This window comes from Mesitornis unicolor, unplaced genomic scaffold (assembly GCF_000695765.1).
Source record: "Mesitornis unicolor isolate BGI_N332 unplaced genomic scaffold, ASM69576v1 scaffold3104, whole genome shotgun sequence".
NCBI classification, from domain to species: Eukaryota; Metazoa; Chordata; class Aves; order Mesitornithiformes; family Mesitornithidae; genus Mesitornis; species Mesitornis unicolor.
Window position 1 is genome coordinate 11,325 of NW_010180753.1, and position 24,419 is coordinate 35,743.

At 44.4% G+C, this 24,419-nt stretch overlaps 1 protein-coding gene across 1 annotated transcript in view; it reads left to right on the forward strand.

The window, feature by feature from the left end:
* The window catches only part of PRPF18 (pre-mRNA processing factor 18), an 18,449-nt gene extending 424 nt beyond the window's left edge, over positions 1–18,025 (forward strand). The window contains exons 2-10 of the mRNA XM_010183181.1: positions 1,721–1,798; positions 4,721–4,825; positions 7,038–7,151; positions 9,583–9,729; positions 11,102–11,170; positions 12,214–12,354; positions 12,830–12,901; positions 15,250–15,405; positions 17,729–18,025. Coding sequence (XP_010181483.1) covers positions 1,721–1,798; positions 4,721–4,825; positions 7,038–7,151; positions 9,583–9,729; positions 11,102–11,170; positions 12,214–12,354; positions 12,830–12,901; positions 15,250–15,405; positions 17,729–17,809 — 963 coding nt within the window. The 3' untranslated portion in view covers positions 17,810–18,025. The remainder of the gene's footprint in view (positions 1–1,720; positions 1,799–4,720; positions 4,826–7,037; positions 7,152–9,582; positions 9,730–11,101; positions 11,171–12,213; positions 12,355–12,829; positions 12,902–15,249; positions 15,406–17,728) is intronic.
* The last annotated feature ends 6,394 nt before the right edge of the window (positions 18,026–24,419 follow it).

Sequence of the window (24,419 nt, forward strand, 5' to 3'; positions counted from 1 at the left end):
TGGAGGCAGAGGCAGCCTGGCTACAGGGCCTCGCTGTGTGCCTTTGCCATTTGGAGCTGGTTTAGTTATTTATTTCAGGCACTGAGAGGTGAGAAAAATCTCTGCTATCTCTGGTGAATGATGTGTGGATCCCTTTCCTCACCACTGCTGCAGAACGTCTAATATCTTTATTCTGCTTAATATCTTTATCAATGATCTGGATGAGGGGATTGAGCGCTCCCTCAGTAAGTTTGTAGAGGGCACCAAATTGGGTGGGAGTGTTAATCAGTTCGAGGGTAGGAAGGTTCTGCAGAGGGCCCTGGATAGGCTGGATTGGTTGGCTGAGGCCAATTGTGTGTGGTTTAGCAAGGCCAATTGCCAGGTCACAATAACCCCATACAATGCTCCAGGCCTAGGGAAGAGTGGCTGGAGAGCTGCCAGGCAGAAAGGGACATGGGGGTGTTGATTGACAGGCAGCTGAGCTTGAGCCAGCAGTGTGCACAGGTGGCCAAGAAGGCAAATGGCATCCTAGTCTGCATCAGGAACAGTATACCCAGCAGGACCAGTGATCCTTCCCCTGTACTCTCGGCACTGGTGAGGCCGCACCTTGAATAGTTGAGTGTTGGGTCCCTCACTACAGGAAGGACATTGAGGCACTGGAGATTGTCCAGAGGACAGTGAAGCTGGTGGGGGGTCTGGAGCACAGGTCTTATGGAGAGCAGTGGAGAGAGCTGGGATTGTTCAGCCTGGAGAAGAGGAGGCTTACTGCCCTCTACAACTGCCTGAAAGGAGGTTGTGGTCAGGTGGAGGTTGTTCCGGGGAAGGTTTAGATTGGATATTAGGAAAAATGTCTTTACTGAAAGAGTGGCCAAGCACTGGAAGGGGCTGCCCAGAGAGGTGGTGGAGTCCCCATCCCTGCAGGTGTTCAAAAACTGTGTAGATGTGGCACTTTGGGACACAGTTTAGTGGGCATGGTGGTGTTAGGTTGACAGTTGGACTTGATGATCTTAGAGATCTCTTCCAACCTTAATGACTCTGTGATTCTATAGCAACAGTAAAAGTGCAGAGAGGGGGATGTGTGCCAAGTGTGTCAGCTTAAAATCACGCAGAGTAAAGCAGAGGGCTTTCGTGGGTGTCTGTGTTTTGGTTTTGGTGTTAGTGGTTGAAGTAGGGAGCTGTGATCGGGGGCTGTTTTAGGTCAGGCAGGCAAAGTATGAAGAAAGAAGTAATAGTTCATATTAATCGAGGGAAATGCTTCAGGGTGACCACAGTTGCCAGCTGTTTTGTGTCTGGAAGGTCTTACTCAACATGTTTCTACACAGGTAGACTGAGCAAGCTTATAAAATACTCTGTGCAAAGGCGATTTCTCCCACCTTCTTGATTTAGTGTAAAATGATGTTTCCTACAGTTAATTTAAACCACTTTTCTGTACTCCAACCTGGGCCTTGTCGTGCACGTCTGAAGTGAAGCTTTACGCTAACGAGCACCATGGCCCTGCGTGCCAAAGGATGGAGTTTTTTCAAAGTGCTGGTGCTTTCAAGCCTGCTTATACCTGTGTGCTGCCAAGTGACTCTGCATCGCTGACTTTCAGAGGTGCTTCCAACTAATTCCCTTTCCATGACAATGTAGCCAGCTCTGTGAAAGGATGTAGCTGAAGTCACCACATCAAGTAAGGAAGTTTGAGCCACTTCTGCCCAAGTACGTGGCACTGTGAACTGTGAACGGTTTTCCTCTCTTTTAGGGGAGTAAGAAATATTTCAAACGCAGCGAGTTAGCTAAGAAAGAAGAGGAGGCCTACTTCCAGAGATGTGGCTGCAAGGTATGGAAACTGTTCTTCCAGGAATTTGTGTGCTTGCTTTGAAGTCTACATTTTATTATCAACAATAGAAATGTTGTTAATGATAATCGTTGTTCTTTGTTCAATCTGTTAATGTTATACATTAGCCTGTAAATGAGAAGCCACCTGGAGAGGTAGGAGTTTCCAAAACCATTTTCAATGCAGGAACAGATATGCATGATATACAGCTACTTAAGTTTGTGTTATGGTTTGGCTTTTATTTATTTTGTTTATTTATTTTTTTGTGGAAAGCATGAAGTGGCTTGGGATCAAAGCTTGCCTTCGTTTCCTTTTAAATTGTGCTGTTGGGCATGAACACCAGATCTGATACAACCACCTTCCCTCCCCCTTATTGGAAAAAAATGGATACGTTCAGATAATTTTATCCATTCTGATAATTTTCACGGTCTTGTCAAAATACCCAAAAGAAATCAGTATAGCGTGAGTGCGTATTAAAAATCTCTGCCAACTTTTATACTGCACGTATTTGTATTTGGGTTTTGGCCATCAACCACCCAGCACTGAAACGCTGCAACAGCAGCGTTTGTTTTCTTGCTGGCAAAATATTAGAAAACAATTGGTAACCCGGAGTGCGTTTGGAAACAAATGAGTGACCTGGAAGGCTTTCTCTGCCTTGAAACGGTGTCAGAGCAGGAGTTTACTGCAACAGAAAGAATGGTGTTTTCTACAAGCGTGTGCATCTGCCTGCCTGCCTGATTATCTGTGTGTGCGAGGGGGTGTGCGTTCCCTTGGGGACGATAGAGGCTCGTCATCTTGTTTGCTGTTACTGCGCACAAATAGGAGCTTTGTTTTCGATTGAACTTTACCCAGTTAGTGACTTATTCTGAAACCTTGCTCTGTCTGTGGAGTATTTGAGCATCAATGCCAAAACTGTTCTCGGACCGTGCAGCGCGTAGTCAGGAGGAAGTGTCTGTGAATCCAGTCACTTCCGAGTGGAAATGACTGCGTGATGCTTTTTGAGCATCAGTTTGAATTCTTCCAAACCTCTCGTGGTGGTTACAACGGCGCTGTCTGTGCTGCTGCAGCACCAGTTTTGGTTTGAAGTGCTACCCTGGAAATGGTTTTAAAATAAGTTGCTTTGTTAAATTTAGTACCTTCTAAGAGCCTCCCAGATTTCTGCATTTGATCTTTACTATGTTAATGAGATGTAGAATACAGACTGATTTCTTTTTAAATTCAAGTGCGTTTTTGCGTTGCTTAGGCTTAATAAGTTGTAATAATTTGACTTGCTTGAAGAAAGCACTGAAACAAAAATAACTGTGGTAAAGATATTGGAGTCCAGCTGACAGAACGGATCAAATCTTTTCCCCCAATGCTGCTGTCTCTTTATGATTTCAAGAATGTTTGTAAGTTAAAATTTGTACGTATCCTTCTGCCATGGGAGTGTATTTCTTTCTGTATATAAATATAGATGTAATTACACAGTTCTTCCATATTTTCTGTCTCCTGTCAATTCCCCCTTTCCTGCATTGATGGAAGTTTTATTTTCCCCTCCCTTTATGTGTTAAGCATTGATTTGATTGTCCTTCCCTTGCTCGTTCCAAACATCCGTGGTTGTAGGATTGATTTCTGTGTTTGCTACTACAGCACTGGGTAGAGCTCTGTGGCTGAATCCTTTCGCTGGGGCCAGAAGGGTTCATCCTTACAGCCACGTGGAGTCATGCTGACACCTGCGTGTGAGACTGCCACATAGGCCTGAAAGAATGGAAAAACTGCTTTACAAAAGTCTGTCTAGTGCAGTCATCGACCTGGTGAACCCGAATACGGACTGAAAATGACAACGTGCTGCCCACGCACGGAGAGTGCCACAGGGTCCTGTAGGATTGAGTGGAGCGTTTTCCATTTAGCAAGAAGGAAAAGGAAATAAATTCTCATAAGGAATCTAGGAAAAAAATAAGATGTGATTGAGTATGGAAAACGTTTCCTTATTGTAGGAATATTACCAACAGCAGTCTGCTCATGTTGTCAAAGTGTCAAATTTGAGCTTATAAAGGGAACTGTAGTTACAGGACTGCTGTCTCGAAGGCACTTTGATCAAAGAGTTGTTTTGCATTATTAAAATATTGAGGAGAATAATTAAAAAGAAAAGCTCTGTTTGATTCAGAGACCTTTTTTTAGATTAAGGGCAGTTGTTTATGAGATCCTATCCCTGTGAGGAGTTGTAGGTGGCTTTTGTTTTTAACCCACAAGAGACTGTGGCAAGCGTGTTAGAAAGATGTGTTACCTTAAACAAGCACCTCTCAAAGCCCAGTGGAAGCCATGGATCACTGCTAAATGTACTCAGCTCACTGAAACTGTAGGTAATAAACATTTTAAGCTCACACTGCCACCGAAAGAGGCATCCCCATGCTGTCCCTGCCCTCGTGTTTTCATTTCTGCCCTTGTGTCCATGCATGTGCTACGCCTGATGAGCTGGATGAGGGGTTCAGTGGGCTGGGAAGGGTGCCTTTCTTTGTGTTTGCCAGGTTATTTTCTGTTTGAATCGGTTCCCCCATCTGGTTCATCACATAGCGATGCAGATGCTTTTGCATGGGTAAGGAGGACAGGACAGGGGCAGGAATCAACAGGCAGAGGGTGGATTTGCTATTTTTGGCATCAGCGCTGACATCTGCCTGCTTTGATTGCCAAACTTGTGCAATTGTCCTTTCCATTTGCTGTAAAGACTGCTTCCTGCAACATGCAGAGCTGTTAAGTGAAACAGCAATACTTTTAAAAGCTTTTATTGTTCTGGGAAATTCAATGCTAGACAATAAAACCTGTGAAACTGCAAGTTCATATTGTCATGTTACAATCTGTGTTCCAGACTTCCTGTACCTTTACATTGCTATCAATAGATGGGTTTATTTCCATCAACATGTTAGTAACTATGGCTGTTGAATGTAGGTACAGCAGCAAGAGGAGGAGGAGAAACCACTGACTTCATCAAATCCAGTGCTGGAACTCGAACTGGCAGAAGAAAAGTTACCAATGACCCTTTCCAGACAGGAGGTAAAATCAATCTTCATAACCAGACTGCTTGAGTTTACAGCAGATACGTCTGAAATTCCTTGTTACAGCTGCTTTTCCTAGTGAAGTGTACTTTTTATGGTAGTTCATATTAAATAATAAGCCTCCCTTTTTACAGTCGACAGTGATTGTCTTTGCTCCTCAAGGGTCTGCTGTCCAATTGACTGCAGAGGGAGGCACAGATGGGTAGAGCCTGTGTCGTATGGATTTGCACAGATGTGCTATAACATTTTACTCTCTCAGTTTACTTCTAGAATAGTACCCTGAATGTCAGTATTGTCCTTGGATAATACTGAAGATGGCATGCTGGATTTTCCAAGCTTTTTCTCCCCAGCTTATTTTCTTTGTAGCTCATTGGTCTGAACCCAAATTTAGAAACTAGGTTTAGAAAATTCACCTTCATTTCTAGAAGTGAAAGTCCTGAAGCCAGAGCTCTGGTGTGTCCTTTGTCCTTTCTAAGGGTAAAAATAATTATGTGAATGTGAGTTCACAAACAGATTGATACACCAAAGCAAAAGAGAAGTGGCAAGTTCAGAAGTACAGAATAAATTATAATCTTGGAAATACTGAAACTCACCACTGGGACCATCAAAGGATGTCAATTGTCTCCTTAATTTTGTCAGAGACTGTTTTTTACAGGAGTCTACGACAGGACTTGTAACAGGGCTGTTGGTTTCATGTTTGGTTTGAGGTTTGGTCAGTATGTCCTGTGTAACGCACGTGGTCTCGCTGCTGTTGATCTACATTGGTGTGTGTTTTGGTCGAGGTTTAGGTGCTGCTGTGCCAGCACTCTGTCCACCCCTCATTTTGTGATACATTTGCAAGTCAAATGCTTGCCAACATACAGCAAGATGCTTGAACTGAATAAACAAATTAATGTCTGAATTAATTTAGTTTCTTGTTGTCTAACCAGTCTATTGCCACAATGAAGTGGTGGCATGAAATGAAGTGTAAGCCCTTTTTTTTGATCACCAAAATATTGCATGGCGATTCATATTAATAGGCGTATTGCTTGATACACTAAATGAGTGACGGTAAGAATAAAGAGGTTTAGAAGCAATGCATGACATAAAGAGTCAGGAGAATACAGTTCAGTTTTTGGCTCTTCCTATGACTTCTCTCTTCCTGAGACCGCATGTGGAATATTGTGTTCAATTCTGGGCCCCTCAGTTCAAGGAGGACAGGGAGTCGCTTGAAAGAGTCCAGCGCAGGGCCACAAGGATGATGGAGGGAGTGGAGCATCTCCCTTATGAGGAGCGGCTGAGGGAGCTGGGTCTCTTTAGCTTGCAGAAGAGGAGACTGAGGGGAGACCTCATTAATGTTTATAAATTTGTAAAGGGCGAGTGTCAGGAGGAAGGAGCCAGGCTCTTCTCGGTGACAGCCAATGACAGGACAAGGGGCAATGGGTGCAAGCTGGAGCATAGGAGGTTCAATATGAACATGAGGAAAAACTTTTTTACTGTAAGGGTGACAGAGCACTGAACAGGCTGCCCAGAGAGGTTGTGAAGTCTCCTTCTCTGGACACATTCAAGGCCAACCTGGACGTGTTCCTGTGTGACCTGGTCTGGGTGATCCTGCTCTGGACTGGATGAGCTTTTCAGGTTCCTTCCAACTCCTGAGATTCTGTGATTCTGTGACTTTACAAATCAGCTGAGGGAGAATGTTCCACCTCTGTTACATCTAGTTTTAGAGTAACCATCGTATTAGATCGTGAGACTTGAAATTTTCCAAATGCTTAAGGATGAGAATTTTCAGAAAATCAGTCCTGCAGATGTGCTGGGACAACCTGCAGCCTAGTTAGGGAGTATTTTTATTGCCCTGGACAAGTAGGTGAGTGAGATTATCATCACATTCCTTTGTGACCTTGAAAATGGTTTTTAAGCTCTGCTAGAGGGATGATTTTTGTGTATTTGTTTAAACAAGTCAGAGCAGGAAGAAGTGTATGAAGTGGCTTGGTGTTTTATGTAAAATTTAGATTGGCAATATTTGGAATGACCTTTCACTGAAGTACCGTGGGAATTTTATATTTAGATTGTAAAGTGTCTGGAACATTTTTCTCCTTCTTAAAATATTGCCATTTCCTTTCCAGTCCAGCTCAGCTTGTTATTCTAAGCAAAGTAAATAAATCCCTCATTCTGGTTTTATTTTGCTTCCTTTACGAGCTCGTGTAAGGGAATGCTTTGATTCTTTGCAGGTTATCAGGAGGTTACGAGAGAGAGGGGAGCCGATCAGGCTGTTCGGAGAAACAGATTATGATGCATTTCAGCGTCTGAGGAAGATAGAAATTCTTGCACCTGAAGTAAACAAGGTAAGACTGGTTGGCTATTCGTTACTTATTTGTAGTGGGATAACCGATGAGGAATGCTATAAAAGTTACAGAAAGTCGGTTTCAGTAACTGTTAATTTTCAGGAGGGAGGGATAGTGCAGAGCAAAGAGAGATACCTGCTCCACCTCATTTATTGCCTGAGAAAGTGTGTTAAATGTCATAGTTTTGCACACAATTACAATTCCTTATGCCCAGGCAGTTCAACCCTTGGCCCTTTTCAGTTGAGAAAGGGCCTCTGGGTGGCAGTAACACCCCAGCCTGTGCTCTTACCCGCTTTTTAGCCAGCAGAGAAAACAGTCATTTACTGTTAAAACTAGCCTGGGTTTGTGATTATATGCATTTCTGAGAAGGTGCAGGTAAGTCAGAGGAGGATTGCATCCTGTCTTTTTGGTATGTAAATGATTTTTCAAATCCCTTGATTCCAGAACTATAACTTGTTAGGAAGACTTCATTTCCCCCCCCTTCCCTTTAAAATAGCCATCGATTCAAAAAATGACTAAGAGATTTATCACGGTTAATTGATTTATTCCTTTTGTCTTAAGAATTGATCAGTTAAGTGAGGAGATGCAACAGGGGTTTGTTTTGCATTCACTGTTAACCAAACTCGCAACCCAGCTAAGATAGTGCTGATTTGTTTTTTCTCCCCTAGTTTATGGCAAACTGAACTATTTGGAACACGTTTGCTGGGTCTGCCCAGAAAAAGAAAGCCTTTTCCTGTTCAAGTCTTCTCAAAAAAGGATCAACAGATCTGAAGGTTTAAAAAAGAAACCTCTGCTAGTGAAAGCTTCTACCCCTGGTGATATCAACAACAGTAGTAGGAGTAATAGGAAATAGTAAGATCATAAATAGAGTTGTGTTGGACTCTTATATTGTATGTTTCGGTCACTCTTGTTCCTACATGTGAGCCAGCACTGTGCCCTTGTGGCCAAGAAGGCCAATGGCATCCTGGGGTGTATCAGGAGGGGGGTGGTTGTAGGTCGAGAGAGGTTCTCCTTCCCCTCTACTCTGCCCTGGTGAGACCGCATCTGGAATATTGTGTCCAGTTCTGGGCCCCTCAGTTCAAGAAGGACAGGGAACTGCTGGAGAGAGTCCAGCGTAGGGCTACAAAGATGATCAAGGGAGTGGAGCATCTCCCTTATGAGGAGCGGCTGAGGGAGCTGGGTCTCTTTAGTTTGCAGAAGAGGAGACTGAGGGGAGACCTCATTCAGGTTTATAAATATTTAAAGGGTGAGTGTCACGAGGATGGAGCCAGGCTCTTCTTGGTGACAAACAATGATAGGACAAAGGGTAATGGGTACAAGCTGGAACACAGGAGGTTCCACTTCAATTTGAGAAGAAACTTCTTCTCAGTGAGGGTGACAGAGCACTGGACCAGGCTGCCCAGAGAGGTTGTGGAGTCTCCTTCTCTGGAGACATTCAAAACCCACCTGGACGCCTTCCTGTGTAACCTCATCTGGGTGTTCCTGCTCCGGCAGGGGGATTGGACTGGATGAGCTTTTGAGGTCTCTTCCAATCCCTAACGTTCTGTGATTCTGTGATACATGTCACTTAAAGGATGTGTTGGCACTGTAAGGAGTTCGGTTATTTGTGGACATTTTTAGACTGCTGAATGATTAACAGGAGTGCTCCAGACAGTCAAATATGATGACAGTAGAGGGGAAATAACTCTGTATATGTGTTCCCAGTAGAGAGGCTGAGTTTATTGTGGAGTAAGATATTTCACACTCCTTTATAGAGCTTTGTACTTTGTACCTCAAGGTAAGAGTGCAAGTCCTCTCACTGTGGCTAAGCGGAGTTTCTCATTCTGTTTAAAAGCAGCTCTTAACTATAGCATCAGTTTGAAACCATAGATGTAATCTTCTTTAATCACCTGTTCTGGAGTAGGGGATTCTAAACACTTAATCTGTATAAAACATTCTGCTATGTTTAAATTGTTGGTAATAAGGGAAAGACGTAAATGTTTTATGTAATAGTACTGAACGGGTGTTACTTACCTTATTTACAGCTTTTTTCAGGGCATATGTGAAGCCTTGAAGAGCTGGTGATGGTTGTGGCATGTTTTCTGTTTCTTTTGGGGTGGTTCAATGCATTGCTTGGAGAAAAAGTCTTGAAGAAAGCCTTAAAAGTTGATGCAGTCCTCCATGCTTTTCTGGTGAAAACATGGTACAAAGTCTTGTTCATAGGTGTGAACATTGCAGAAGTTCATGCATCTTCTTTTTGTTGAGTGCTGGAGCATCCAGAAACTGTTCTTTGAATTTAGTTTCAATTCAGACAACAAAGCCAACTCTTTATGCACGTTTCTACAGAATTTGGATTAAGCGGGAGTTGGATGCTCACTGTGACAGCACTGATCTGCTTTTGTTTAGTTGTTTGGGGTTTGTATGTAATTTAGTCATTTTTTATCTTTTCCAGGGTCTGAGAAATGATCTGAAGGCTGCTTTGGATAAGATTGACCAGCAGTATCTGAATGAAATTGTAGGCGGCCAAGAAGCAGGAGACGACGACTCACAGAATGACCTGAAGGTCCATGAGGAGAACACGACTATTGAAGAACTGGAGGTATGTGATGGGTAGATTTTAGATGTAGTTTATCATAAAAAAGCCTTTCCAGTGAGGATTTGAGAGGGTAGTAAACTTAGTACCAATGAATTTTCCATATACAAGAAAGATGGACTCTCAAAAAATGGACACGCAGAAAGAATGTTTGATACAGAAACTTCAGGACAAAAAAGAAGTGGACATAGGAAGTAGGCAGATCACAGGAAATAGAAAAAGCGTAGACATGATGTGTCCCAGAAACTTCAGGGCAAACAAGTGCTATGTTCTGAAAGAATATGATGGTATTTGTGTAAGTGAGCAGAGAATGAACACCATGGTGTGCGCTCGGCCCCTGGTATTTTAGAGTCGTGTTTTGAAAAGCACATTAACTTGAGCTGGTGACTTTCCTCCTTAATCTTCAAAAATCTTTGCAGAAGTTAATCTTCAGATCATCCTTCCAAAAGTGTGTTTAAGAAATAATCCGGTATAGGACTGAAGGCTTAAATGAATACATTATTATTAGGAAATAGCCTTTGGCTTTTTTGTTAGGGTATGAGGAGTTCTGGTATAAAATAACTGTGGTACCAGAATGGGTACCGGTTGCAGTGGGGCTGCAGTTACTGATGTGTTAGTTCTCAAAATAGCTCCTTTTTGAGCTAGTAAGGCAGGCTTGGTTTGAGCCATGAAAGTAACCTTTTTCTCAAAAGGTTGAAAACACTGCAGTGTTAATTTGATGCTACTTTAACGCACTTCTTGAGCATAAAGGCTTACACTGAATTTGGTTCAAAATCTGAGAGGCTTTTAAAATAAAACTCACTTTGTAAATGTGAGGATAATGGAAATAGATTTTAAATCCAACTATACCTATTGGAAAATGTTTCATAAGGTGCTGCTGGTATTACCAGTTCTGAGGTTTTGGTGGGAAGGTGGAGTATTGCACCACACTATTGGGGTGCTTTGTTTCCCTCAATATCACAGTTATAATTAATGGAATGGTACAAATCCCCAGTACATCAGAGAATTGAAATAGCTTAACAAAATAATGAGGTTAATTGATGGCTTTGGGGACCTCAAAAAAGCAGTGCATCCACAGTTCCCCAGTGCTGAGGGACAGCTGCCAATTATGCTAATAATTTAGTAGTTAATGGATGAAAAATTAATGTCGCATTGACTTTTTGGAAATAATCATATTGGCTTTTTGACTTGTATGTTTTTAATAGATGAACAAATCTAAGTAGCATAGATAGCTGTTTTGTTCAGTTTCCTAACTGGTGATTTCCATTACTGATGGAGTTTATTACAGGTCACAGCGCAGTGAATCGTGCTCTGCTGTGGCAGTGGTCGCAAACTTCTAGACAATATGGAAATAATCGCCTTTTCTCTCCTGTTGTAGGCTTTGGGAGAATCCTTAGGAAGGGGTGATGATCACTATGATATGGACATCATAACCAAGTTCTTGAAGGTAACAAACCCTAGTTTAGTAGATAAGTTATTCTGTAGCCTGTGTCGTATCTTCTGCTGTCATACACATATGTTTGGTGAAGAGAAGGGCTGGTTCCAGCTGTGAAAAACTCACGCATTACGCTTAAGATGTGTTTTGTTTCTTCTTTTTTTAAAATGCTTGGCTTTCCACAGCCTTGGTTGGTCACTATAGTGACTTCTGCTAGACCTGGGAAAGAGCTGTTGGGAGAGAGGCATTCTTCAAAATCTGGTCCTACTTTTCCAGACAAAATAAATACGGTTTTGATTTCCACATGATCATTGAGGCAGTGGTATGTAGTTATTTCTATGGACTACCATGGCATTAAAAACTTCCAAAGAGTCTCCCCACCTCACTTTCCCAGGAACAGTGCAAACTGAAATGAAACGCCACCTGGTACTGTTATGTGAATTTTAAAGGAAGTCTGCTGTCTTTGCTGGGGAAACAGGCTCAAGTGGATGGTAGGAAATTGTTTCCTTGTTTCCTGTTGAAGCCTGCATTGCCTCTCACTTGAGTCAGCCAGTCCCAGCATAACTGTTGTGATGAGCAGAAGTCACAGCAGGAGTCAAAGCTTTCATTTGTGTATATCAGATACATTGGCATTTTAGCACAGTTTATGTGGCCACTCAAACAAAGCAAGCTCAAGAATTGTTTTCCGGGTGGAGTGAAGGTATGTTTGACATATTTGCCTTCCATTGTGTTGGATTTTCGCTGTGATATTTACTATTCCTTAGGCTCCTTCACAAATGTTACCCTAAAACGTCAGCATTCCACTTAGATTTCTGCTCCTCCCTCCCAGCACTGACACCTGCACCCTTGTTTCCTTGTACATGCAGTGTTTTTATGATAGTAAGGTTCATATCCCTTCTCGCCTATCCCTCTGAAAGAGGCTTCTTGCTTTTTTAATTTGGATTTCTCTAAAAAACCTCGTTTTGCCCTGGTGGCTTAAACTGCTGCTCCCATCTGTTTTGCCGGGGCAGTCAGTAGATGGCACTATGTCATAAATTTGCTTGTTCCCTGTCCAGTTTCTTCTTGGAGTTTGGGCTAAGGAGCTGAATGCCAGAGAAGACTACGTGAAACGGGGAGTACAAGGGAAGCTGAACAGTGCTACTCAAAAGCAGACAGAATCGTACCTGAGGCCGCTCTTCAGAAAACTTCGGAAGAGGGTGAATCACTTTTAAATGTTGCCATTCTTTAAGACTAACTTTAACTTCTGCTTTCGAAGTACCTGATAGTTAGTGCCCTTTCCTAAGGTAATGTTATCTTCACTGAAGAAGAGGGGATAAGTGAGTTGGTCGGAGTTCTGTTTCTGGAGCCCAGGACTCCCAGTTTGGACCTTTTTCTCTTGACCAGTATGTTCTGCCTGCCCACTGCTTCTCCAGCTGTTGCTTTATGTATCACCTGTTCACTGGGTTGCAAGCATGATAGAGAATTGGGGTTGTCTTTTGCACTTTGCCACAAGCTATTAGGTGTAACCACTTAACCGCTGTTGCTTCAGTTCCTTCATCTAAAAAACAAAGATATTTTCCTTTGTTAAAGTCCTGAAGCTAGGGTAGGTGCTAAACTTTGTATAAATGCTGAGTAGGATGATTTTTCTGAGCTGTTCTGAAATAAAGCTGTATTTTCTTTTTTCTCCTGTAGACTCTTCCTGCAGACATCAAAGAATCAATAACAGATATTATTAAATTCATGTTGCAGAGGGAATACGTGAAGGTACGTTTGTTTGCACTCTTCCGGCATGTTCAGGCTGCCTGGTTCTAATAGATTGAGTTTATTACTTCAGTGCTTCCCATTTTGAAGATACATAGCTGGAAATACACGCAACATATATTCAAACAAAATGGAAAACGGCCATTAAAGGTGAGGCTCCAGGTAGTGTTCGTTTCACAGTCCGTCAGAAGATCTTTTGAGGCCGGTGAAACTGCAACGCTTTGCAAGCACAACGGGAATTTTTCTGGGAGACGGTTGTATTAAGTTGCAGAGGGATCCTCTATGGGTAACCTGATATTGCAAGTTTAAATGAAGGTATTGAATTAATAGTAATAGGGTGTTGATTAATTAATTAGGACTTAATTGAGGTGAACCGAGTTACTGAACATGAGACGCTGTCCCTTTCTTTGGCTGTGCTCGCATGAGCTGGCCTGGTAAGGTGGAGGTAAGTTAATGAAAAGTTTTTTCAACACAGCTTACTGGAGGGTGCAGAAGTACTTTGGCACACAAGATCAAAGGCAGTGTTAGGTTTTGTTTGCAGCTGCCTTCACAAGTAGAACTCAAATACCGATAGCATTTGCTTAAGCAGCTTGTGTACGCAGAGGAAATTGAGCCTTGGTTTGCCTTTAAATTTCTAGTATTTCTTCTTATTCTTGTGAGGACTTGGGATAATTTGTCAAGTAAGCAAGCAAACCTGCTTTTATTATAGAAAAAAAACTGTAGACAGCCTAAGGCAAGTTTAATCCAAATCATTTGACAGTAGAACTGAAAGCGTGGGATGTAGGATAGTGGGGTTTGTTTTGGGGCTTTCTTTTTTTCTTTTGGTTGTCATCTTATGTTGAAATTCCCTTTCCAGTGTCTTCTCAAAGAAAGTAGTGAGTGTGAGGGAATGTGGTCTGTCTTGTGCGTTAATCCGCTGTGCTCCTCTCTCTGGATGTGCTTGGCTTCATGTAAACTTTCACAGACTGATTTTGGAGGAAGTTTTGTTTGGAGTTGTTTGTTTGTTTTTAATTAGGCTAATGAGCCTTGTGCTTTTAAAGATACTCATATCCTTTTCTATTTTGCTTCCTTTGAGACTTGTCTCTTTCTGCTTGCTCTTGTCCTCTGTTCTTTAAATCTTTGTGCAGCCTACTCGAAAGGTTTACATTTTGAAATCAACACGTGACAGCAGGCAAATGCCAGAATGCAGGTTGTCCACTCAACCTTAATTAACCCTGTTGTGACAGTCCTGGAAGGGTCCTTAATTGCATGTTCACACACTACAGTTCACCACAAAACTGTATTTAAGTCAGTCAGCAGGTATTTGACTGAGACTGTTCAGATTCTGCCTCACGTAGGTGGAGACTCAGTCCTGCCCCTACTTCGGGTTTACTCTCAGCTTTGTAACCCCTTGCCTTGTTCATTCTTCACCTCCCAGTTTGCTTGGTGCCAGTTGGGAAGAAACTGCACCCACTGGTCATGGTTGCTGCTGTGTAGGCTCCGAGTGGTTGATGACAAGTGAACTCTGTCAGTGAGTCATAGCTGCTCGCTGGCAGTGGAGGAATGTCCTGCTGCTTGAAGCTGCTTTTCGGTAGTTGCATAAATGTGTCTATCCCACTCGCTTCCTGGTTCTCAGTTTTATGGCTTTTTTAAGCTCTCTACTTCTCTTCCTTTCCCCCTTTCTTTCTGGTAATTTTCCATTCAAGTTTTAGCCCTGTTTTTCCCCAGGGATGTTGTCTGCTGAAGCTTTATGTTAAGAAACGGGTTCTGCTATCTTGATTGGGAAATTTCAGATCCATTTGTTGCTGCTACTGCTCTGTTCATAAACGTTGTTACAAATACCCTTATTTAACCCATTTTTGTAGAGAGCTGGTTCTCAGCCTCTCTGGAAGAGCTCTTCTCCCCGAGAGCTGTCAGGCCCCAGTGCATTCCTGTGTACCTGGTGAGCTCAGTTCTGCGCACACAGCGTGGACCTGCAGTGGGTTGTGCTCGCAGCCAGGCCCTGGTCTGGTCTGCAACCCAAATGACCTGGATTATAAAGGTGATTACAGCAGAAAAGCTTCTGGGAACCTGACAAGGCTGAGTGGAAAATAGTCCCAGTAAATTTTAGTTTTAATCAGTATTAGGCTGCCCTATCCAGCGCTTGCTTTCGTCACTATCGGTAAAGTCCATAGCCCTTGCTTCCCTCAGAGTTCAGCACAAACATGAATCATGTTAGGAAGGTGTGCTGTAAAATTGGTTAATATTGTGCAATGAAGCCTGATTCAGAGAGACTGGAATACGTGGTGGTGGTGTATCTGACAATGCAAAAATGCTCCGCTTTCTGATGCCCTTTCTCTTTGGCTAAATCTTCATGCCCTGCGTTCCTTCAGGCAAACGATGCCTATCTTCAGATGGCCATTGGAAACGCTCCCTGGCCCATCGGTGTCACCATGGTTGGCATCCACGCTCGAACGGGTCGTGAGAAGATTTTCTCCAAGCACGTAGCCCACGTTCTCAATGATGAAACTCAGAGGAAGTACATTCAGGTAACGTTAGCTTTGGAAATCCAATAGGTTTGCTTTTGAAGTTAGAAGATCTTTGAGAAATACTGGTTTCATAGTGACAGGTGATGTTGTAAAAAGGTCCTAGAAATGGACAGTTGCCTTAGTTTGGGTCAAGCATAACTTCCATGTAATGGGTAGCTCATCCTGGACCTGAAGGCTCCTTCAGTGCTGGGGTAGGAACAGAGTCTGATGGACTTTTCTGTGTCTTAACTATTGTGATCCTGTATGAACACCACAGTAGCTGTGAAACCATGCTTTATTCTGAGTTCCTTCACTGCTTAACTCATGTTTTTAACATCACGTGTGGAATTTTATCCCATGAAATACAGTCCTCCTGACTATTTCTGCAACTAGATAAAGACAGTCCTTTTCCAGACAGGTTTCTCTAACAGTGCAGGCTCAAAATTCCAGGTTCAGTTCCTCCCATGCATATTTATACCCATGTCATGAACTTCTTTGTGGAATTAATAGCAGTGGTGTTTCTCTTCTCTGATGTTTCAGCGTAATGGGTGGATGGGTTTGGGGAAACAAGTCTCCTCTCCTTGTAATGTTACATATATTTGCCTCTTGCCAGTTGTAGTTTCACTGAGGTAAAGACCTTCTGGCTTAACTCTGACGCCTCCAGAGGGACGTGGTGGAGCTCAGAGCTCCTGGCAGGATCTTGCTGCTGCAGCAGAAAGACTCCCGATGGTTTTCAACTTCTGCAGATTTACAAGTGGATTGCTTGTAAAATGCAACTTCTCCTCCTACCTTGAGTCCCTTTGTATTGAGGCTACAAGTGTAACCTTTGGTTTCTCTTCAGCTATAGTTTTTAATATCATAACCTGTGAAAATACCACCGTGAAGTCAGAGGAAGCTCCAGAAACTTACAGAGCCAACACATTAAATTTGACCAATTCTTTTATAAGGAGAAAATTGTCATGTGGACTATGCAGCTGCAGAGAGTGGCTCCAGTTAGTGTAATACTTGCTTGGAAGTCTGTAATGGGTGAGATAGCTTAGGTTAAACCAAACAGTTTTGTTGTTAGTCTGTGTTAAAAGGGAATTTGTCTCCAAAGGGAGATTGTTGTGGATCTCCACACGGCCATAACGCTTCCTCTCCGCTTTGGTGAGTAATTGGCCATCTGTGTGCATTTGCCTCTCTTCTTGCAGAAAGATCTCTGCTCTGCAGTGCTGCTTGACCTCTCGTAGCCCTTTGGAAGATACCATGTACATGAATTCCCCAGTTTGTCCCTTATCTGGTTTTGGGGTTACATCTGTAGGTCAAGGAAATCTTTGTGTTCATCTTCCCACTGTGAATTTCATATCCGTGCTGCTCAATTACACAACTTCCTGAAATGCCAAGACAGAGTTGGCCTTAAACGTGCATGTTCTCTGTGTTGGTTTTAAATATCAGGTCTTGTTTAGCCGGTCTGGTTCAGACTGGAGCGTGCAGTGTTATCTGTGCTCCCAGCAGTTACATCGAGCTACCACGGTTCTGATTTACAGCGAACCTGGGATCCTGAAATCCCCAACTCTGGTGCTAGGACATGTTTTCAGACTTGCCTGCATTGAAAAGGCCGAAGCCTCGGCTGTTGAGTGATTTTTCCCTTCAGTGAGGAGCCGTTTTCCGTGATGGTGTCTAACGACAGGCACGGACGTGACTCTGCCATCTCGGAGCGCAGCGTCACTGCTCAGGTTCGCTACCGCAGCAGTTTTCTTTCCTCTTTGTTAGACTTTTCTGTGTGACTTGAAAGGAAACAACCACAAGGTTTCTGTCGTGTTGGTTTTTTGGCAATCGCTGCCTTGAAAGAGCTGAGAAGTCCACATTCTGCCTTCCTTCTTGATCACTTCTTCTGTTTGCCTCTGCGGTGTAGGTCAGGTGTGGTGCCACCATGGGCAGAAATGACATTTCCCCTCCAGAGAAATTGCTCTTCTCATTGCTGTGTTTTGGTGTCAGAAATGGCTTTTTGCTCTATAAAATGTATTTTCAGGTTTCTTTTAAATATCTCTTGTTGCGATGGTATTGTTTTCTGCTGTGCTGGTGAAGAGGGACTAAAGCACTACTGTGATCCTTCACTGTCAGTCTGTCACGAGGGACCAAATCTGTGGTCTCCTTGGTTATGCCACAGACTCTTCTACAGTTGGAGAGAACTTGGCACTTTGCAGGCAGAAAAGTTCATAAAACTTAAAATCTGGAGAAACACCCCCAAAATAGCAGCCGTTTGTCTTGAGTTCTCACTGTTAAGCTGAAAAATACCACAGATTTAAGTCGTTTGACAGCTGCAGGCTTGTTACAGAAGTGTCCATGTTCTGTCAATTCCTAGGGGCTGAAGAGGCTGATGACCATTTGCCAGAAGCACTTCCCCACAGACCCATCCAAGTGCGTGGAGTACAACGCGTTGTGAGGCTCCGCGGGGCCCGGGGCATTTTGACCTCCAGGACCCAGCATGGACTGCAGAGACAGAGTTTGTGCTTCAGCACCAACAGGAACCTGGGGTGGGCTTTGCGGAAAAGCACAGAACAGCAGATTTTCTACAGCTTCCTTTTTACAAGCCCCATTTATGTCGATTTCTTTTAAAATCTATACTTTATGCTGCACACATCCAATATACAGCAGAGGGTGGGTGATTTTAAATGGAGTATGACCAGGGGACGATGAACCTTGCTTTTATTTCACTTTGCTATTCAGGGACCCGTGCAGGCTGAGCTGTTTCCCATAGCGTAGCCCTTTAGGTGAGACTCAGCCCTGCAGAGAGCCTCTGTGGAGTTCTTTGGCTGCTTTCCCATTGGAGACTGATGTGGGGAGATGATTAGAGGGAAGCAGTTGAATCTGAATCTTGGTTCTTTCTGTAAATATGAAGACTTTAATGGCTAATCTTTCATGTGGTATTTATCAAGAAGAAGAAGGAGAAGAAAAAGGTTTATACATTTCTCGGCTGAAAAATACAACCAGCCTCAGTGCAAAGAGTTTTTGATCTTGAATGCATCTGATTTGGCTTTTCTTTTCTTTTTTGGGAACAACATTTTTAATATAAACCTTGTGGGCTTGGGGGAAGTAATCTTATGGCTCTTGAGGCTTTCAAATCCCGTTTTTATACATCTGGAGAAAATTTCAGTCTGCTGGGCATTGCAGAGAAAATAATTAGGACCTCCCATGACCATGTAGAGTATTTCTGGCAGGCTCACATCTGTACCGTTGTGCATCTCGACTGGGAATGGCGAAGAAACTCATGGAAACGGTGGTGTCTGATTCTGCATAAGGAGTGGTAGCAGCATCCTGAGGAACTTCAGGTTCTTCTGGGGCCTCTCCAGATCCTGAAGTGCCCCTTGAGCCACAGGAGTTTCTCAGTCTGGAGTGTCTGACCCCAGAGAAAATGTCAAGAGCTTAAACAGTTTAGAAGGAATAAAAATGAGGCTGAGGAGACCTGACTGGAGCTTGGGATGGGGCCTTTGGGGAACAGACGGGGATTTGTGGGGAGGAGCTGGGCGGATGTCAAGAGCCTGGAAGAGTTTCATTAGCAGTGGTGTCTGGTGGTTTTTTTGCGGTGCTCTGTACAGGTACTCGTCAGAGGCGCTGTTACAACAGGAAACATTTATAACACCGCAACTTTATCCCTCTCCCCACCCGGATGATTTCCTGAGCTGTTTCTAACTCTTCGTCCAGACCTTAGTTTTGAACTCTAAATAATTGAGGGACGGTATTGTCCCTCCTTGAGAAGAGCTGCAGGTTCCCTGGGAAGTGCAGCAAGTGGGCAGCCAGGGGATGGTCCAAGGAGCGTTGTAACGTCTGCTTTAGAGGGAACTGGATTCCTTAGGGCATCTGTAATAGTATTAGATGGATTTTTCCCTCCTCCTTTAAAGCTAATTATTGAGGAGAGCTTTAATGGTACCCTGAGCACTGCTTTGAGTGGGGATGCACTTCCTGCAGGGATGTGAATTTGGGGTTGGAATGTTGAAGTCTGGTCAGGTTTTAAGGAATGTAATTTAAGCAGTGTGCCTCCTCGCTGACAGTCCCTGAAATACAGCCGCCTTGCCTGAATGAATCCCACGACGGAAGAACTTTATCCCCTTGCAATTCGTGGAATGGCGCTGCACGGGGAGCTGAGGAGCTGAGCGGTGCTTTCTCACGGCACGGCTGGGTAAGAGTTTCCAGCTGTCCGGCACGTGAGAGCCAGCTCTGGTCCTCGGGGGATCGCGAGGAGGGGGGACACTGTTACGGCAGCTGCTTTCCATCATCGGTTGGAGGCTCTTTGCAGCTGGATGGCCCCAAATTACAGCTACCAGACCATGATCAAGTAGTTCATAATGCCTTTTAGCCAAAAAAATGCCAAACCCACCCGAGTCTGGTTTAGGGACGAGTGGGTGGGGCGCAGCTGTCACACTGCTTGACACTTCTTATGGGGAGGGCATGTTTCAGTTTAGCGATTTAGACTTTTCCCTCCGGGCTTCTCCAGATGTTTATTTCTGATAATTCTTGCATTCGGCGGAAATAACTCCCCTGAATCCAAAGCCATGGAGCCTCGGGATGAAGCCATGCGTTCACCACAGCCATGTCTGGAGGGGTTTTAGGACTTCAGTGCTTCATGTCACTCGTTGCAGCCCCTCACCCCTTCCCTAGCCCGGCAGTGGAAGGGGCTGTGTGAGGTGGTGCTCTCAAAGTGTGTGATAGCTGCCTTGTGTCAGTATTATCGTGCCTGGCGGTCGTAAAATGCCTTTAATTCCGTATTTGCCATTTGGCTCTCAGTCCTGGGGATGAGCACGGGATGTGGTGCCCTCCAAGGGGGCTGGTGTGGGGCTGCCAGTGCTGGTATCGAATCTGGAGCAGGCTGTGGGGAAAGCTGCTCTTGACGTAGCGCAGGGCTTGAAGAGGTGCCTGCACCATCGGAGCCGTCAACAGCAAATCTGAGCCCAAGTCCCAGAGCTAGGGAGGGCGCCTGAAAATCTTCATCATTGCCATTTTGCCCCATCCCAAACTTTTCTGGAGATTTGCTATACAAGATTGGCCCATGGAGGGGAAAACAGTGATCCTAAGTGGCATCACTAACCCCTGGCTGCCGGCAAAGCCCCCTCCTGAGCCAGAGCAGAGTCTGTCCAGGAGGGGTTCACGATTCTGCTGCCTCAGCAACAGAGATGAAACCAGGATGGGGATTCCTTCAGGAATTCAACCCAAAGAGCAGGCGCTTCCTGGGAGCACTGGGGGGATCACGCTGGTGCTCCAGCCTTTCCTACGGACCTTGGCGTTGCTGCCAACAGCCTTGTGGCTCCTTGGTGTCCCAATTCGAGCAAGAGAGTGTTAATTTTAGTTATTTAAAGGATGGGCTCTCTGGGGGAATGCCCAGCGTTTCCTGCAGCCAGGGCCCTGACAGCAAAGGAGCGGGTCCCCCCCAAACCCTCGCCCCGTTGGCACATCTGGACCCAGCGCTGGCAGAGGTGGTGGTGCCATCGCCAGGGTCGGGACTCCCCGGGTGCTGTGCCCTCCTGAAAAGACCATGGCAAGGTTTCATCTTGAAAATGCTTTAATAAGGAAGTGTTGACAACACCGTTTTGCAAAATGTAAAGGTAACTATACAAATTCTTAATACAAAAAGAATAAATTAAAAGCAGATCTTTTTTAATTCTGCAACTTTTTCTACACATACATATTTTTTCCTTGATTACAGTTGAACAGAATCCAGTAAAATCATTTTCCATGCTCTAAAGTCAATTTCAGGAGAGACCTAATTTTTTTCCTCTTTTTTTTTTCTTTTTTTTAAACTAGAGAGTCCATTTTACACAACCTGTAATAAAACTATTGACATTAATATATATGTAAAACTTTACATCTAGTTAACTAAGCAGTAACTGGTCATCTGATAGCACCTGAATGGGGGAATCGGCTATGCCTGAAACTAAAACTAATACAGAGTGAAAACAAATGGGACTGCTTCAACATTTTCAACACTCGACTGCATATATCATCATCTCAAAAGAAACCCTGCCTCCCAGCGCGGCCCGGTGCGCAGCCCTGCGCCTGGCTCCTGCCTCAGCACAGGGAGCGTCCCACACGGAGACTGAGAACGCAGTTGTGGCTGCATGGCGGATGGAGCCTTCAAATAAAAAAGTACAGGAGGGGCTGGGTCGGTAGTCAAGTGCTTGTATAGAATAGCTACGTATACACCCCTCCGCGTTATACTTAAATATGTTAATCTCACATGATTAACATTTTATGTACATTTGTGTTTAATTGAATTGAGCTAAACAGTAAAACCTGTTTTACTTAATCTGTCTTTACTACCAGACTGGCTGCTCACGTGCGCCTTGATTGCAGAACAGAAAAGCAGAACACAAAGCAAAACCCAATCCGTTTCCAGAAAGCTTTTCCTCTACTCCAGCCTGTTTGCAATTCAGGCTAACCTGTTACTTGTTTTATTTCCTAATTTCGGGGCTGCCACCTTTTAACCTTTGCTGCAAAACTGCAGATCTGGTCTTGGAGGAATTAATGTTTCTTCCTGTAGTGCCCAGAGGCCCCGTGGTGCCGCTGTTGTTGAATTCTTTTTAATTAAAAGGTACACAGAAAAAAAACAAACCTGAAACAACCCAAAACCACTTACCAGGGAAATTAAAAAGAAAACAGACAGTTGCTCAGAGCCCCTAAAAATCCGTGGGCTAAATTACTTGCTGCTGCTGAATTTGGTCCTTATTTAATCCTTTCACTTCAGCTACTGAATCTTATCAGTAAATGTCACTAATCGGTGCCATCTCTTATCTGGCTAAAAATCCAATTAGGAGCTTGAACCGATTCCCGCGTTACAGACCCCAAAGCACAGAGATGGTGAGAACGGCTTTTTGCACGTCCAGACAACGGGTGCAACCTCCCCGCCGTTCTGCCAGACTTCAATGGCTGTGAAGGGGCCTGGACTCCTGCAGTGACTCTTCGTGGAGGTCCAGCAGCACGAGGCGTGCGTGGCTACCTCTAACAACCCCCTTGCAGTATTAAAAAATACGCTCTTCTTTTATTTTCCAGGGGAATAATTAATCTATGCTTCATGTGTGAACATAAAAGAGTTCCCCTCCCAGCCCTGCTGCAGGTTTCCCTGCCCAAATCATGGCCTTTGCTGCCATCGCTGTGCCCCGGCCGTGCCAGCGCTGTGACAGCGGCACCGCGGCCACGCGCAGGACAGGACCCGACGCTTCTCATGCAGCAAGGTATTTGCATCAGCCGCTCGCATAAATTTTCCGAATTTTCGCATCATCTTTCCAAGCCTAATTAGAAGAACCCATTCTCTTTTCCAGCCGGGAATGCAGTTTTCCAGCAATCTGAATACCAAAAGGTGTGGCAGCCCCCAAGTCGCGGTGTTGAATTTTGAACGTTTCGCCCTACTTTGTCTGGTAGACGCTCTTGTTGTTCTTGGATCACACACACGCACACACACTCGCACTCATTTTTTTTTGTTTGCCTTTTTTCTCCAGCTCAAGCTAACTTCAGTTTCTGCTTTTCACAAAGTAACCCCCTCCAGCCGTTTCTTTTAATGCCTTTCCCATAGGAAATCATCGTTTTTGCACGCACAAACGGGGGAAGGCCGGGTGCCTCCCCCCATCTAGTGGCAATAAAAACAGCATAGCACCGCAGTGAAGACCAGACGTGCCAGCTTCAGCATCCACCCAGATTGTGCACTTGTTCGTTACAAAAGTGTCTTTGAGGCCTTTTAAAGTTCCATGGCTTGACGTGTATAAAGCATTGCTCAAAAGTTATGTGTAAACTTGCAGCTCCTTCCGTGATGCTCTCGGACGATTCCTTTTGGTATCGGTAGGCAGCTCTCGCTTGTGTCCAACGCCTCATTTCTTTGCTTCTCCTGTTTCTTGTGGGCGCTTCTTGCAAGGGGAAGATTTGCCTCGGCTGCTGCAAAGGAGCCTTTCGTTTCCTGCCAGACCGGTTCTCCCACACAGCAGCGCACCCTGACGAGCCCTTTGCTACACTGGTGCTAACGAAGGGAAGATGAGCGGAGCAGATATGTGAATGTGGCTTTACCGCGTCGATGAGATTGCGATGTGCTTTCCCTTTGATTTAATGCTTTGTGCAGAAATCAATCAGAATTTATTGGCTGTATCTGTTTGTGGAAAGGTGTTTTTTTTGGCAATTTTTATCTTCATCAGAGTATTAAAACAAACAAACTAGCACAACCCAACCTGTCTCTGTATTGGTGTGCACCCTGTGCCAGCCGCAGAGATGCTGTGAGCAGCAGCACTTGCCTCTGCTTTAGGTAATGCCTTTGTAAACCTTGTTTGTCCAGTTTAAGAGTAGCTTGATGCTGTGGTACCAGCCCAGACCTCCAGTGTCTTCAGCACATGTGGTTCTTTTACTTGCATGTAGGTGGGCTCAAAGCAAAGGAGGAAATGTGGTTTTACGAGAGGTGGTCAGGTCTGCCATCGGGTGACGTGGGAGAGATGTTCTGGTCGCAAGAACTTGCTGAGCAAACTCATGCTGCTGCCGTTGGCGTGGTGATGTTTGGCCATGCAGATCTGATTGCGAGACCGACGCGTCTTTGCAGCGATGGATTTTACTGTTTTGTAACAGATGCACTCTCAGGACTGCGATACCCATTTCTCAGCCTCTGTCCTGTATTAAGCCACACTCCCCCACCTCTTCTAAACTAACGCTCTGTTGGCTTCAGATTGCAGGGCATGGAAATCTTACTGCTGTTACGTGCCACAGAACAGCAAGATTTGACATAAACCTTGAAAGGCTTCCATTGTTTCAGAGGAGAATCAATTTTAAATTGCCGACTGCCTACTCTGATGGCTGCTCAGCTGCGCCCGTGGGAGGGGCGCGCCAGTCTGGCAATGGGATGCGCTGTGCTCCGTCGCGGTGGATGTCTAGGGCCGGTGTTCTGTAATGGCATCGTCTTGAATTGCATCGTGAGAAAAGTGCTTAGAGTTGAGGCTGGTGCTGGGTGACAGTGCATCTGGGTAAGGCAAATGAGAGGCAGTGAGGTGATCTCAGAATGGCATTGATGTGATTCACTTGAGGTCAGGGGT